Here is a 16,931-nt window from a genome sequence, read left to right as displayed (position 1 = left end):
GAAATCCAACAAAAAAAACAAAATTAGAATAGTGAAACATATAACTTTAAGTTGAACACTTCCAAGTAACACCAAATCTAACACAGTAGCTAATAGGGGCTCACATGCTCATCAAGGAAAATCATCTCTATTTGAGTTAGGAACCTCATGGTTACCAAAAGAAGGTACAAACCAAACCCTTAGAACCCTGACTTTTAGCCTCCAAGCCTTTCTAGGAGGATGTATCTTAGAAATCATATCAAATGGAGGAGGCATTGTAGAAAAAAATTGGAGAATGGACTTTATGCAATAGCTTAAGTTATAAACAGAAGGGATGTGGAATAAACACAGCTTAAAAGAAAATAGAAGGCAGTAGAATGCTTGCATTGAGTGTGGTTCTCTAACATCCTTTTATAGAAAAACTCATGGCATAATAGTCACTTTCTTTTAATTCAAATTAAACATGAAAATGGAGGAAAAAGAAACTTACTCCATATTTATTTCCATTCCATAGCCTACACAAAACTCATCACATTAGGAAACTCTGACCCCAAAAAAACGAAACAAACCATTAAAAGTTTGAAGAATTAATGGAATAGAGACCAAAATGAAGAGAGCACACAATACAATATACAATGCACCTATATATCGTTAGATCATAGGAATGACAGTCATCAACTACCCCAAATACTCATCCTACTCATAGCAATGACAGTTGGTCAATGTATTAGGTCAAAATATCTTCAAAACAGCAACTGAACATGGATAAAATTCTAGGTACATAGAATGTCACAAAGAACAAGAAAGATATTATGATCAGAAATTTTGAATAAGAAAAATACTTTAAAAATCAAATTCATTTTACTTGAACAACCATTGATTTCATCACAATATAAAGGAACCACCAAAAAGTAGAAGTTGAGTCTATAAACTCACATTGCTCGAGGAACTCTGTCAATCACATCACCACTCATGAAATAGATTAGGTACAAACCCCATACCTTGATAATGATTCACACAACCAAACCCATGATCCATGAATATAAACAAATATAAGTAGAACTTTCATCTTTGGAGCCATTACAAGATCCATAAAAGTTATAAAATGCACAACTCAGATGCAACCAACAATTCACTTTACTTAAACTTAAACGATTTTTTAACATACACAAATACCAATTGGGTTTATCAGTTTTTAATATTGGATTGAATTGGTGTACGTTGGATATAATTAATCTGGTGCTTTATAAAATTTGTAATCAAGCATATTTGGAAGAACATGCTTGTGTCTGCTAGGGGTGTGCACAGCCCAAAGACCCGGTCCGAGCCCGAAGGATTTTGGACCATGAAGACCCGGGCCTGAAGTGACCCAGAGTTGACCCAAGAAGAAGAAATGAAATTTGGGAAAGAAGTGAAACCGGGGCTGGGCCATAGCTTGGGTCACCCAGACCCGGCCCGACGGCCTGGTCATCATACACAATTACACAATTAGGGGGCTAGGGCAAGTGGGCAACAACGCATTTAGTAATTCACTGCCTCCCTCAACCATTCAGCCTCACTCCCCTACTCCCCACTCCCCACTCCCCACAGCCCACGCTGACCCGGTGACCCCTGATTTCGTCTTCTCTCCCTACGGCCCACTCTCAGCCTCCCAGCATGCAGCCATGCACGACACACTCCCAACAAGCACGCACCACGCAGTCGCCCCCTCCTCCATCCTCGTCTTCTCAGCCCTCCATGTCTCACCCCACTACCCCAGTCATCGGCAAAGCTCCTCGTTCGACTGACGACGGTGATGACCTACGGTGCTGCCCTGCTTCTCGGTGACGTGACAGTTCTGTGCTTGGCCTGGTCGTCTTTTTCTCTATTACTACCCCGTCACTGCTCTACTCTACTAGTCCTGCTCCACTCTCTTCTCAGGTCTTCTTCTCAGGTAAATAATTAATTTTATTATTTAATTAATATTATAATTAGGAATTAGGGATTTTGATTATCAGAATTTGCGAATTTAAGGATGTGGGTGTTGATTTTGATTATCAGAATTTGTGAATTTAGAGATGTGGGTGTTAATTTTAGGGATTTTTTTCTGATTTGTTTAGCTAATTTTTTATTATTAGAACTCTGATTAGGTGTCGGTGTTGATGTGTTTACTGATTTGTTCTGTTTAGTTTATGTGTTTGGGGTTTACTGAGTTGTTCTAAATTATTACTTGTTTTTTCCTGATTTGTTTAGTTGATTTTTGGTTATTAGAACTCTGATTAGGTGTGGGTGTTGATGTGTTTACTGATTTATTCTGTTTAATTGATGTGTTTGGAGTTTACTGAGTTGTTCTAAATTATTACTTGTTTTTGTTTCAAATTTGTTTAGTTGATTTTTGGTTATTAGAACTCTGATTAGGTGTGGGTGTTGATGTGTTTACTGATTTGTTCTGTTTAGTTGATATGTTTGGGATTTACTGAGTTGTTCTAAATTATTACTTGTTTTTTTGTCTGATTTGTTTAGTTGATTATTATTCTGCCACGTTGATGTGTTTACTGATTTAGTTCTAAATTATTACTTGTTTTTTCTGATTTGTTTAGTTGATTATTGTTCTGTTCAGTTTACTATTTAGTTGATTATTGTTTTGTTCTTCATGTTTTATTATAAGGTTTATGTCTTTTCGATTTGCTGATTATTGTTGAATATGTTCTTGATTTTGTTTGTTTAGATAAGGAAAAATGGAAGGAGGAGATAATTGCATTCCTCCACAAATTACCGAGGAGAATAAAACAATGGAAATTGAAGCTGAAAATTCTGCTGCTCCTGCTATTAATGCTGCCACAACTCATGCTAAACCACAAGTTAATGAAGAAGATAATGATACAAACATTGAGAATCCAGAAGCTGCTCGTAGGGGAAAGAAATCGTATGTTTGGCAGCATTTTACTGAACTTTCGTTGACTAAGACAAAGGGACAACACCAGGCCAAATGTAATCATTGCCAGAAAAAATACGGTTGTCATTCTACTAAACATGGCACAATTTCTCTAAATAAGCACTTAAAGAGTGCTCATAAGTGGATATTTACTAAAGTGGGGAAGAAGGGGACACTTCATGGCTATATGCCCAAAATTGAGGAAGAAGAGGATCTATGCAAAGCCTTTGGGGGTTATAACTTGGAAGATTGTAAGAAGTCTGTAGCTGAATTTGTTGTACTTGATGAAATACCGTTTAAAATTGTTGAGGGAATTAGGTTTTGCAAGATGTTAAATCGATTTGAGCCAAAATTTACGGCACCATCTAGGTTTACAGTCTCAAGAGATTGCTTTCAACTTTATTTATATGAGAAGAAAAAGCTAAAAGAATGGTTGGCAAAGTCATGTGCTCAGATTTGTTTGACAACAGATTGCTGGATATCAAATAAAAATTATAATTATATGAGTTTGATTGCACATTTCGTTGATGAAAAATGGAAGTTACAAAATAGAATTATAAATTTCTGTCAAATTGAGAACCACAACGGTGATACGATAGGAAGAGAAATCAAGAAATGCTTGAGAGAGTGGGGAATTGAAAAAGTTTTCACAATCATAGTAGATAATGCAAGTTCGAATGATGGAGCTATTACTTATCTTCAAAGGAAATTAGGTGCAAGAGGTGGGTTGGTGTGTGGAGGAAAGTATATGCATGTGAGATGATGTGCTCATGTTCTTAATTTAATAGTGAATAAAAGAATTAAAGATCAACAAACTTCAATTGAAAGTATTAGAAATGCTGTCAGGTATGTTAGGTCCTCTCCTCAAAGGACTAAAATGTTTAAAAATTACATTGAGGCTGAGTTAATTGAATCTAAAAGTCTTGTGTGGTTGGATGTTCCAACTAGGTGGAATTCTACCTATCTAATGTTGGAACATGCCGAGAAATTTGAAAAAGTTTTTGATAGGCTTTATGATCAAGAACCTGATTTTTCTTAGATGGTTTGGAGAAGATAGTGAGAAAAAAAGAAAGTTGGTCCACCTACACCACTTGATTAGCAACATGCTAGATTATTTATTGAGTTTTTGAGAATCTTCTATGAGATAACTTTGAGTTTCTCATCTTCCTTGCATGTTACATCGAACAAATGTTTTCATGAAATTGCATCTGTTGCTTCTCAGTTAACATCTTAGAGCCAAAATTATTCTGAATTGTTAGGAAGTATGGCATGTTCTATGAAACATAAATATGATAAATATTGGGGACCAGTTGACAAATTTAATCTATTGTTACTTGTTGCTGTTGTATTAGATCCTCAGTACAAACTAGATTATCTTTATTGGTGTTTGGATGATGTTTATGACAAAGAAGTATCTACTAGCATGATTGGTTTTGTTAAACTCACATTAGATACATTGCATAAGTTTTATGAAAAAGAGGTTGCCGATGATAAAAGAAGGGATGATGGTGGAGATTCATCTAGAGATGTTTTCGATGACAATATTAAAGTCTCAGCTGGTACCAAGGGCGTTTCTGAAAATATAGTGAATATGTGGAAAAAACAAAAAAGAGAGAAGGCTAATACAGATAGCAAGTCAGATGTGGAGAGATATTTGGCTAAGGATATTGTGGAAGATGAAAATTTTGATATATTGACTTAATGGAAAGTGAATGCTTCAAAATACATGATTCTTTCTCTCATAACCCGTGACATCTTAGGTATTCCGATTTCAATTGTTGCTTCTGAATCATGCTTTAGCACCGGTGGACGTGTGCTTGATGTCTTCTGTAGCTCTTTGTCACCATTAATGGCTGAAATTTTGATATGCACTCAAAGTTGGTTATGCCCTTCTAAACAAGGAGATGGAGATCAAGAATTTGATCAATTTGATGGCAGTCACAAGATTGTTGAAAGTACATTTATGATATCTTTATTATTTGTGATTTATTTATTTCAAGTAATAATCTTTTATATAAAAATGAGTAATTTTATATGTTTTGTAGGTTTCACTAATGCATCCACATCACAAGGAACAAGTTGACAACATTAATGGCTATTGATGGATAATGGCTATTCTTATGTGGAATTTAAGTATTGTAAACCTTAATATTTTGTGTTATTAGTCATTATAAGACTATAAGTTAATGTTTTATGTTTAGAATGCATAAGACTTTAGACTAATGCATAATATTGTGTTATTTGCATTGACTTAAATATTTGGTGTTATTAGACAATATTAGTATTGATTGTGGTTATGTTTTAATTTTGGAGAAGGGTTGGTTCTTATTATATTTTTCTAAGTGAATTTTACCATGTCAAATAATGGTTGGAGTCTTGAAAATTTGGATATTTTTACATGCTAGCTTACAAAAAGGTATCAAGGTAATGTAATGTTAACGGCCCAGTTTTAATTGTGGCCTGAAAGTGTGTAGGTTTCATCGGGTCTAGGATCGGGTTCAGGTCTAACAAATAGGCCTTGTATATATTTTGGGACGGGTCTAGGTCACATCAAACTCGGTTTCACCCGACCCATGAACATCCCTAGTGTCTGCAGAAAATATTATTGAAGGAAGATAACCTGTTGCATGGAGTTTTCTTTGAAGGAGGGAGTTTGCTAATTTAACACATATTACCGCCACACCATTTTGCTGGAACAAGGCCTATTCCTTTGTCACTAAAGCTCTTAGATTCAGGCCAAACACCTGTATGTATATGCAAGAGGTGAAATTTAAAATAGCATTTATTTAAACAATAATTATTTTTACCTATATATATATATCATGTTCATGTTCAAATTACATAATTTGTTTACAGCTATTTCTGAATTTGATAGAAGATTCTTGGGTCAGAAAGAGTTGTTGTTAACTATAAAAATCAAATTCACTTTACTTGAACAACCAATGATTTCATTACAATATAAAGGAACCACCAAAAAGCAAAAGCTGAGTCTATAAACTCACAATGCTCGAGGGACTCTACCAATCACATCACCACTCATGAAGTAAATTAGGTACAAATTCCATACTTGATAATGATTCACATAACCGAACCCATGATCCATAAATATAAAAAAATATAAGTAGAACTTTCATTTTTGGAACCATTACAATATCCATACAAATTATAAAATGCACAACCCACATGCAACCAACAATTCAACAGCTATCAAAAGGAGACACCATAATCAAATTAATATCAAATTCCAAGTAATGAAGTGAAGAAGATGAACCTAGAAACCCACTAAAACAAATAGATAAATTACCGATTCACAACCCTAGACAATCAAATCTGAAATAATCGTGTAACACATACCAAATTTGATCACAAGGAAACATAGTGAAAGAAAAGAAGAAGCATCAAGAGAAAAACAGTGTTGGAACTAAAAGTTGCAGAAGAATGTACCTGATTGATTGATTAGAGAGGGAAAATTTGAACCTCTAGGACGAAATCCCTAAATTGTGACCATCGGCGTGGAATCAACGTCCAACAAACACACCCTATAGACAAGAATTGGTTTCATGGAGAAAATAACAATAAGAGAGAAAAGAACAATAAGAGAGAAAAGCCTCGGATCTAGGGTTCGAAGTCATCATGACCCGTGGAACCAAATCCCTGAAATCGGCATCGTGCGGGAGGAAATCCGGAGAAGTGACACATGAGCGGTCGAATGAGAAGCAAGCACGTGCACCGTTCGAAAGGAGATTTCACAAAGGAAGGGAAGTTCCACCTCGGATGCAAACCAGTGTGAGTTGCGGGGAGCTCTCCAGTTCGGAGATGAAACCACGCGAATTCTATTGTTTATAGATAGATAGTAGATAATTCTTTTACCATTCGAACTGTAAATTGTAAATTCATAACAAGGATAAAGTACTAAATTGGTCCCGTCGTTTGGGCATAATCCTGTTTTGGTCCTTAAGGTTTAAAGTGTCATATTTGAATCCAAAAAAGTTTCATTTAGTTTCAATGTAGTCCCACCATGAGGTCAAAGTTAAATAATTAACGAAATGTCCTACATGACAGCAGTACAAGAACAATGTCAATAATCTGGAGAATAAGTACAAGATTCAGAGGCACAAAATCAACCGTGGATGCATCAATACATTTATATATCATTTTTCTTATAATTTAAATGAAATATTTTCTATAGAACCAAGAAAATGATAAATAAATGTATTGATGTATCCATGGTTGATTTTGTGGCTCTGGAACTTGTACTTATTCTCCAGATTATCAACCTTGTTCTTGTACTACTGTCATGTAGAATATTTCGTTAATTATTTAACTTTGACCTCATGGTGAGATTACATTAAAGCTAAATGAAACCTTTTTGGATTTAAATAAGACACTTTAAACCTTAAAAACCAAAATAGCATTACGCCTAAACGTAGGAAGCAATTTAATACTTCAATTAAACTCTTGGTCAATATATATAATGGGAGAGTGATTTCGCTCCTCTTTAATCCATAATATCATATTTTTTTTAATTGAATGTTATTTCAAATGACTCTTAATTAAAAATTTTATAAAAAAAACAAAATAATAAAATTAAAAGATATTTTTAAAAATTGCATAAAAAGAATGACATCATCAATTCCGAGAGTGGCAAAATCATTCTCCATTATAATGTCATCGAAGCAAACTCAAACAATTTCATAATTCTGACCCAAATAAAGGTGGTGATTTTATTTAAATCCGACTATCTATACAATTATGCGATGACAACTTGACAATGGATTAAAAAAAGAGAACAACTAGAGAACCAAAAGCATATCAGTCAAAAATTAGCCAAAATATGTTTGAGTTTCATGAAAAATCGGGTTTTGGTTTGTGCTCCGTGATTTCAGGAGCGGTTTCCAAACATATTATTCAAAAAGTGATTTTAATTAAACGATTTTGTTTATTTTTTGGCTGGTCACATTTTGGTTCATATACTTTTTCTTAAAATAAACAATATTATTAAGAGATAATAAGAGGATTGCTTCTAGTGGGCCGTTGAATTGAGATTATCACCAAACTACCACCTAACAGAAATTATTTGGGTCTGGGCCTTGCAAGGGCAAAATTGTCATTGTGCAATAACCACCACACCGTGAACAACTAAAACCAGTGGCATCGTGCCGTGGGTACGAAGGGAAATTCCATTTTCGTAAAAACAGCTTCTCCTACCTAAATTCCTTAGTCCCGGCCTTTCTATAATTCTATTCTGTCCTCCTCAGCCTCCTACCACCACCAGGTACCAGTATCCCTAGAATTTTGTCTTCTCCGTTTTTTATTTTTATTTTCATTATTCTTAAGCTCCACTAATTTTTATCAACAAAAAATAACTTTATTATATCTTATCTTCCAAGTTCCTTGTACTGTTGTAGCTTGCAAGCTATTGCTGTTCATGTTCTACGACTTGTTTACTTTACCAATGAAATACATCTTTTCATGCTTTTTCCACCCTAACGGATTCATTCGTTCTATACCGTATCAGTTTATCTGCGATCCTTTTCTGTTGTAGATTTCAGCTTAGTTCTACAAATATGGTTTCATCTTGTTTGATTGTGGTGTCCGCTTATCGTGTTCGCTTTGCACTATTTTTCTTGTTAACTATAAATCTTTTCGTTTCTAAGATGGAGCTGTTTTTCCTTGTCCCTGTATTTGGAGCAATTTGTTTCTTATTCTGAGTTCCATTAGGAAATTGATGAATGAGGTTGAGGCCTGGGCACGCATTGTAACTTTTAGGATGTGGAAATTGGTACTTTGATTTCTAAGGGGAAAACAAATATTATGCAATATATACTTTATTAACCATGCATCAGGCTGAGGGAATTGTCTCAACGGTAACACTTTATTTGAGCTTCAGAGAAGAGGTACCTTTAAAGCTCCAAGGGCGAGAGAGGGGTGCGTGATGGAAGATAAAACAAATAAAACAAGTTGGTAATTGTATGTTGTTTCTATAATAGTCGTTGCATAGTACCAATCAATCCCATAACCTGCAGTCTTTAGGACTAGCCAATTTTACTTGAGTACTTTGTCCCAAGTGACTGTAGTGGCCAAGTTCTTTATGCTCCACATTAGATTGCCGTTAACTCAATGGAACAAGCTTTTGTCTTCAGTTCTGGGAGTTGGGATTGCTCCATGCTGGTTCTGGATGCTCCAAGAATCTGCTGGTCTTGTTGGGTGGAGCAGCTGGATGCTTGACCATCACTTCATTTTTTTAGAATAAAAAAAGAGTAACTTTTATGTAGTCGTCATATATCTTGGTGAACCAACTATTGCGCTTCTTGCTTCTTTCAAATGCTGGTGCAGCTATTTCATACTTACATGGTTTACTTAAGGGATTTGGGCTTTAAATTTAGGGGGAGGAAAAAAAGTTTGGCCATGACTTGGGTTAGGGGAACTGATACGGTGATACCGATGATCATGTCACTATACGATTCAACTCTTATATGCCATCTTGAACTGACTTGTTAATGTTTCAGAGTATTTCTCTGTTTGCATATATTGTTAATTGTTACCGTCTTGCTCTGATATAATACCAACTTTCTTTCTTGAAGAAGGTCAATTCCATGGATGATGGTGCTGGCAAAATAAACTTCATTCCTGATTACTTCCAAGTTCCAGCATCAGTTGCAAAATCCCCTGAGAACAGAACACCATCGATTACTGAACCTGGAACCAATAAACATTTGAGGTATTGTTTCCTGGTGGAAAGGAAAAGAGGATAATCCAAAAGTCAGAGTTTGAGTCTATTTAATATCAGTCACTCAACCTAGATTAGTTTAGGTCCCGGCAGCATCTGTGGGGTCAGAGAACAATGAGGGCTGCTTCTATGTTGAGATTGTTTAGTCTGCGTGGGCTGCCATGGCTTGGTAATGGGGGTCAGGAAAAGGTATGTCTTGAGTAGGTCCTGTTCAGTGCACATTTCATCATTGTAAGCTTCTGTTATGTCTTACTAAGACAATTTATAATTCTGTAGGTTGAGCTAACAGCTGCAGAAGTAGAGTCACTTCGATCAGAACTTGCCGATATGGAAGAGAGAGAAGCTCAATTGAAAGCTCAGTTAGTGACCCTTAACTTGGGACTATTATGGGCTTTTGTGTTCTACAGTATAGTATAAAATAGATTACATAAGAATAAAGATGCTAGCCATGCATTTGGTGTCTAGACTAGTGTTTCATGTAAATAATCAAAATCCTTTTGTTTCTCACAGGTTGGAAAATATCGATGAAATTTTGCGGTCATCTCGTCTTTCTGGATATTTGTACATTCGAAGTGTACTGACTGCCAAAAACTGCATTAGCTTACTTTGTGTGGATTTATACTTAACTATTCTATTTACTTTCAAGTTTAGTACCAATCTGCTTTCATTTTTCCCCCTCTACAGAGGTGGGCAACACTACCAGGAGAACCTCCACCTATAGATGACACAGACATAGATGATTGGCTTCCTCGGTTCATTGTTCTCCATGGTGCATGTCTGTATTTATATATGTTGTGTACAGGTAGTGAAATTAGTTGTTTTCTTCCTCTCCGTCTCCCGTTCTAATTAAAATTGCTGATGAAGTGGGAAAAATTTGCAGATCTAAGTCCATTGGACTCCACGCTTCTGTCTGATATTGTTGAAGTAGGCGCTTTACCCAGTTTCAAGTGTGAAGATGATGAAATGCGATATGCCTTTTATATTTTAACTCGTCATGGATTACGTTATGAGTGTTCAAGCAATTCTAAGATAAAGGTGCGTCCAAGTGTAGATTATTTGTTTCTTAGAAGTAGTTATTTTAATCACGAATCCCTTGTTATGGCATTCTACATTAAATTCTCGTCATATTAAATGGCTTAGTTTCTCTCCGCCATTACCCTTTCAGGTAAACGCATGGTTATCAGCTTTACAAGCTGAGTGCAAATTGGATTGTGGCGCAACAGCTCCCAATGGTTCAGTTTAGATGTGACATGTTTTACTCCTTTCTTTGTGGATTCTACTTGTGTAAATATCACACTAACGTCAGAGTTTTTATTTTAATTATTTGATTATTTCATTTTATTGTACATAACATAGCTCAGCAGTTATTAGATATTCATGGAAGTTCTCTCTATCACTTAACCAGTTACGTTTAAACTTTCAATCCTTGCAATTTTGGTGATCTTCCAAGGGATCTAGATTCTTATGCCTTAACATATAGGCATACTGGTTGGTTTTGATGATGGATCGCTTAAATGGAATTGTGTGAGAGAGAGATATATGGTGGTGGCATATAAATATATATATATATATATATATATATATATATATATATATATATATATATATATATATATATATATATATATATATATATATATATATATATATGTGAACATTATGGGAGTGCCACTCTTTACCAAGAAGCATCTTTGCTCTGTATTAATAAGTTGAGATATGACGGGAAAAAAAGACCGCAAGCCACTTGGGATATCGTATTTTTTAGGTCGTAGGAACAAAGAACTGAGTGATGAGTTAAAATAAAAAATGTGGAGAACATCTTTTGTTTTCATCCCCATAACCATAAGTGCGTCTTATCCACCATAAGAGGAAATGCATGCCACTTGGCGATACTACTACTTTCTGTTTACAAAAGGAAAAAAGGTTCATAGTCACTTTGCAAGGGCATAAAGAACAAGTTCACCTCACTCTCTCTCCCTACCTCAATCTCTTCTTGCCTTCCTCTAACTAAACTAAACTAAAATTAATGGTGAGGTCATTTGCAAAAAGTGAGCTTCCGAATTAACAAAAGTGAGTTTTTCTCTTCAACCACAAGTGTTATTACTTATTCTAGCGCTGGATACGTACATCAACAAATTGTTTTGAGTAAAAATGTATTTTCTAGTACGTATTGTGTAAAATTGACTACGTTTTTTTTTTAAATTAGTTCAAATTATATTATTTTGAGTGAATCCTATTCACCTTTTATTTTTTATTTTAAAATCATTTAGATGTGGAATTTAAGATATTAAATTAATTATTTAAATTATTTCAATATTACATTTTACATAAAATATATTTTATAAATTTTATTATTCCTTTTTAAAAAATTATAAAATTTACATATATAAACGTATTTTTTCTCTAAAATTTTCGTATTTATATCTTTTCGTAATGAAACATGCAAATTTGTTAGCACGTGCCCGCACCATTTTTCTAGCTAGGCACTGACCAGTATTGGCATACCGTTCCTTTTTCCCTACAAAACCCGACCCAATATTGGCATCACAATTTCACATCCCATCAGTGTCTGCTGTCGCATCTGTAGTTTAACCTGCCGCTGCCGTTGCTGTCATCTTTCTTCTTTGTGTGAAGCCAAAGCCGAAAAGATGACTTCTCAACTATTCAGATCCGCTTCCAGAGCCACCAGGTCCCTTCTCTCTGCTTCCAAGGCCTCTCGTTTCCACTCTGGTACTCCTCACTACCTCTCTCTCATCATGTTTTTGCATCTTCCTTATTATTAATATTCAATTCAGAATCTGAGAGTTTTATGTTCGTTGTGATATTACTCTAGGCGCCGCTGCTGTAGTTTCGTTGAGGAGTAAAGCGCCGTGTTTGGTTTCAAGTTATGGAAAAAGCGGTTCTGGCAGTGCACCCGCTTCCTGGATTTCAGGAGCTCTTGCTCTCCCCGCCGCAGGTAAGTTAGGTTCTTTATAATACAAATTTGACCACACAAATTTTGTTAATCTTGTTTCAATTTTTTTTTCTTTTGCTGTGTTTACAGCTTACATGCTCCAAGATCAGGAGGTTCATGCTGCTGAGGTATGCTTTGCATCTCTCTAACTGTATGATTGTTTCTTATTTTGTTCATCTTTGATTTGTTTATTTTGTTTATGCAGTTTGAACGCACTTTCATTGCCATTAAGCCTGATGGAGTGCAGAGAGGCCTGGTAAAGTGAAACTACATTGCTGGATAATATAAAAAAAACTACGCATTGCTTAAATAACAAAAATGCTATTCGTATTCTCAATATATTTTGGCATTGCTTAAATACCAAAATTAGCAAGTAAAATCAACCACCAATATATTTATGTATAACTATATATGTGATTTAATTTATTTTCAATGTGTATTTGTATTTCAACATAATTTTATACCAGTGACTAATTTTGGTAGCTGATTTTGATGTAGATGTAGCATAGTTGCTTAAATAATTAAGTTGAAGATCTAAGATTCTGTTCTGCTCTTGCAGATTTCGGAGATTATATCTCGTTTCGAGCGCAAAGGCTACAAGCTTGTGGGGATCAAAGTGTTGGTTCCTTCAAAGGAATTTGCCAAGAAGCATTACCATGATCTCAGTGAAAGACCTTTCTTCAATGAGCTCTGTGATTTCCTAAGCTCTGGCCCTGTTATTGCAATGGTTACAGCTTACACCTTACAACTTATAACTGACTCTTCCTCTTTCTTACCTTTGGAATCAAACACAAAACACAAAACAATATCTTATTGTTTCTAGACTAGTCTCATTTTTCCTTGAATTCATGAAACAGGTTTGGGAAGGAGAAGGAGTAATAACTTACGGCCGAAAACTAATTGGAGCCACTGATCCGCAGAAATCTGCACCTGGAACTATTAGAGGTGATCTGGCTGTTAATGTTGGAAGGTATTGTTTTTTACAAACACATTCTGATTTATTACAATTACACTAATATATACGAACTAATATACATTAATCCATCTTTTTATTAATTAAATGTGAGATTAGTTAAACTAGTAATTACATTGAAAAAAGATTTTTATGGATACACATAGAACCTATTATATTATATTTTATATAGTAGACGTGCATTGTTCAATATTTGTTCATTACAATTTGATTGTTACATGTGCATGCAGAAATATCATCCATGGAAGTGATGGTCCAGAAACTGCTAAGGATGAGATTAAGTTGTGGTTTAAGCCAGAGGAGTTGGTTAGTTTTACCAGCAATGCCGAGAAGTGGATTTATGGTTCCAACTGAAATTTTCTTTTGTTTTCTTTTTAATCCCTCATTGTTGGTACTCCAAGAACTCTGGCATAAAGGATGAGTACTGAGTAGGACAGTATAATTTTTAGATAGAATAAATTATTTGTCAGAGATTAAAGCAAATGACAACAACGACTTTCCATAGAAGCCATGGATATGCGGAATTGAGAATAATAGAGTTGGTACTTAGCAGTGATGTATTTAATTTTAATTTTATGTTATTTACAAAGAATGCCTCGAAATTTTTATGCTAGTGATAAGTATCTTCTGCATATTAACTGTTAAATAATGATGAATATTACTATCACAATATGCGCTCTATTCTTGGTTAAAAATAAAAGTATAAAACAAGAGCACCTTGATAAGGTTTGATTCCAGCAAACCGTTTTCAAACACCCCTTTTAGGATTGTTTACACATATTAAATATATTATTTTATTTCAATCAAACATTATATTGTTGTAGTTTGGGCAATTTAAAAGAAAACACCAAATTAAAAGGAGTAGATGAAAATGAAAATTGAACGAGAACAATTGAGTTGTCATCATAAATGACTCAATGAGGATGAGAGCATCCTAAAATATACTTACATAGAGATTCCTGAAAAAGAGGTAGGAAGAAATGCTAGCGGTTATGGACTTATGGTATACTATGTATATGATTTTTCTTTTTCCTCTCAGAAAAATGTAATTTGAGTCTAATTGGATTCATATTGAATATTTTGAAACGTTCATCAGCTTAATAAATTTCCATGTAACTTGGAGTTTAAAAGTAACTATCTTTTGATTTAAAATAGTAGTATTAATATCCAGTGTAATTTTCAAATCAAATTGCAGCTTTCTAAGAAGCTATTTAGACCATCTCTAATAGGGAACTCATCTCAATCCCTATTTATGACCATCTGTCATAAAAAGTAACTCCACATCAACTTTTGCGTCATAAATAGTAAATAGGAACTCAAAGCATTTTTTTCTTCTCCATTAGAAGGAACTAACTTTAGTCCATGTTGTGATCCCACTTAATTAATTAATTAAAATACTTAAAATTAATATAATTATTTTTTTATAATAATATTATTTAAATTTATGATTTAAAATAATTCAATATTATAAAATATTAAAATAAATACTTAAATTTGATTAGTATTTTAAATTTACAAATAAAAATAAATAATCCAACCAAAAATTATTTATAATATATAAAAATTAAATTTATTTTTATGTAAATAAATTTAATTAATTATGATTCAATATAACAATATAAATAATATTGATATTGAGTTAATATAATTATTTATATTAAATATGATTTAATATAATTAATTATTAAATAATTAATATAAATAATTAATTAAATAGATATATATCTAATATGTTTTAAATTTTTAAATTAGAATACCACATGGCATGATTTTATTGGTTGCTGCAAATCCCTCCTTAGAGGAACTCTCAGCCTTGATTTCATCGAAGAGCTTCTCTTTCCTCTTTGTTCCAATGGCAATTGGGTCCCTGTAACTCTATTTTCCAGCATTGGAGTTGCTCTTAGAAACTTATAGAGAAGTTAAAAAAATAATTTATCTCATAATAATACTACTTTTTATTACATTTCTATAAAATAATATTTTAAAGTTAAAAATTCAAACAAAATAACTTATTTATAAGTTACTTTTAATATAATTATTTATTATTTAAGTTATTTTTAAAAAAATTAATTAAGTTGTTTATTCAAACTGGCCTAAATATCATATTTTCGCAATTTACTCATAGTAAATTATTTTTAAGAGATTGATTTTGTTATTTCTTAATTGATTCTGTCATTTTTTATTATATTTATTTTTAAATAAATTTTTTAAATTAAAATAACTCTAAAAAATAATATTATCAATTTGAGAATAGAAAATATTTTTTCTTTGTTTTAGCTGGTAAATGAGTCGACGCGAATATGCCTTGGTGCGCAAGAAGCAGGAAACAGTAAACTAAATCGGTAAATCCAGCTAAGCGGATTTGAAAGCCGCTAAAAACCGGGTAAAGGCAGCTGGGAAACAGAGGAAAACGGCCGGGTTATGGGTTTGTGGATACAATTAGAAATTGACCCGCTTAACTCACCGCCATCTACCATCACATAAATATCGGATCCTCTCCTTTTAACCCTTTTCAGTTCAGTTTTCACCCTCTTTTCTCTTCCCTCTATCGTTTTTCTGCTCTTTCTCTTATCTCTCGGGAATAATACGAACCAAAACCCTAGCTAACTGCCGTAGGATTGCAACTCCATTCCAAGGTTTGAGATTCATCTTCTCCTACGAGTAAGGCTTCTCTCTCTTTCTAATGCCTTTCCATTAGAAATTGAAATTTCAACATCGCCTTGTTCTCCTTTTGTTGATCGAGTCCTTCAATGTTCCTAATAGAATTAGAAAACTAAGATGGTTGATAGTTGTAGGATTTTATAGGCAGCGATTTGTTTTGTTATCGCTGTTAATTTAGCAATTTCAGAACTCCATTGGCTAAAGTTTATTCCATGACCTTCTGTTGATGATATGCTCGACTTTGTTGCTGCTTCTTTACTCTTTTCGTTAAGAATCGCAAAGATGCTACTAATGTTTTCCTCCGTAACTGGCTTTTTTGTTGTTACTTCGTCCTGGTTGCTTCTAAATTTTGTCTTATGTGCTTATACATATGAGTATCAAATTATCAAATTATTTATACATTATCAGATGGCTGCCAAACCTCTTACAACGGAAGCAATTGCGCTTACAGAGAAGAAGATGGACATGACATTAGGTGTGCTTTATATTTTGAAGGACCTTTCGAAGCCATTTATTATTTCATATTTTCTCTGGTTAATGTTATCTAATATCCATAATCTTCTGATATTTATTTGTAGATGATATAATCAAAATGTCTAAGAACAAGAAGACTAGGAAGCAAAGACGAGTTCCGGTAAGAATTTCCTATGTAAAATTGTATTATTTCATTGCCTTTGCCACTTGGTGATGCCTTGTAGTATTTAACATGGTTAACATTTTT

The 16,931-nt window shown here is 33.8% G+C and overlaps 1 protein-coding gene and 1 long non-coding RNA gene across 2 annotated transcripts; both read left to right on the top strand.

Moving 5' to 3' along the window:
* The first annotated feature begins 8,027 nt into the window (after positions 1-8,027).
* LOC112749722 (uncharacterized) lies at positions 8,028-14,120 on the top strand. Its single transcript, XM_025798081.3, has 15 exons — positions 8,028-8,168; positions 9,478-9,614; positions 9,707-9,812; positions 9,900-9,982; positions 10,134-10,197; positions 10,308-10,425; positions 10,504-10,658; positions 10,789-10,834; positions 12,264-12,353; positions 12,457-12,579; positions 12,667-12,704; positions 12,782-12,832; positions 13,136-13,303; positions 13,434-13,546; positions 13,780-14,120. The coding sequence occupies exons 2-15, from the start codon at positions 9,490-9,492 to the stop codon at positions 13,901-13,903; spliced, it is 1,404 nt and encodes a 467-aa protein (XP_025653866.1). The 5' UTR covers positions 8,028-8,168; positions 9,478-9,489; the 3' UTR covers positions 13,904-14,120.
* A 1,942-nt stretch (positions 14,121-16,062) lies between these two features.
* Positions 16,063-16,894, top strand: LOC112749724 (uncharacterized). The gene is made up of 3 exons (XR_003175163.2): positions 16,063-16,210; positions 16,619-16,685; positions 16,789-16,894. It is a non-coding gene; the product is annotated as an uncharacterized lncRNA (long non-coding RNA).
* Positions 16,895-16,931: the final 37 nt, after the last annotated feature.

The sequence above is a fragment of the Arachis hypogaea genome, chromosome 15 (assembly GCF_003086295.3).
Source record: "Arachis hypogaea cultivar Tifrunner chromosome 15, arahy.Tifrunner.gnm2.J5K5, whole genome shotgun sequence".
NCBI lineage: Eukaryota > Viridiplantae > Streptophyta > Magnoliopsida > Fabales > Fabaceae > Arachis > Arachis hypogaea.
Note: the sequence above shows the minus strand (reverse complement) of the source record. Positions and strands in the feature narration are given on the sequence as shown.

Excerpts from the sequence above, each read along its gene's own strand:
- LOC112749722 (XM_025798081.3), top strand. The coding sequence starts at position 9,490 with ATGGATGATGGTGCTGGCAAAATAAACTTCATTCCTGATTACTTCCAA. Across the intron at positions 10,198-10,307 it reads GATATTTGTACATTCGAAGT|AGGTGGGCAACACTACCAGG; the intron begins GTACTGACTGCC and ends CCCCCTCTACAG. Across the intron at positions 12,580-12,666 it reads TCTTGCTCTCCCCGCCGCAG|CTTACATGCTCCAAGATCAG; the intron begins GTAAGTTAGGTT and ends CTGTGTTTACAG.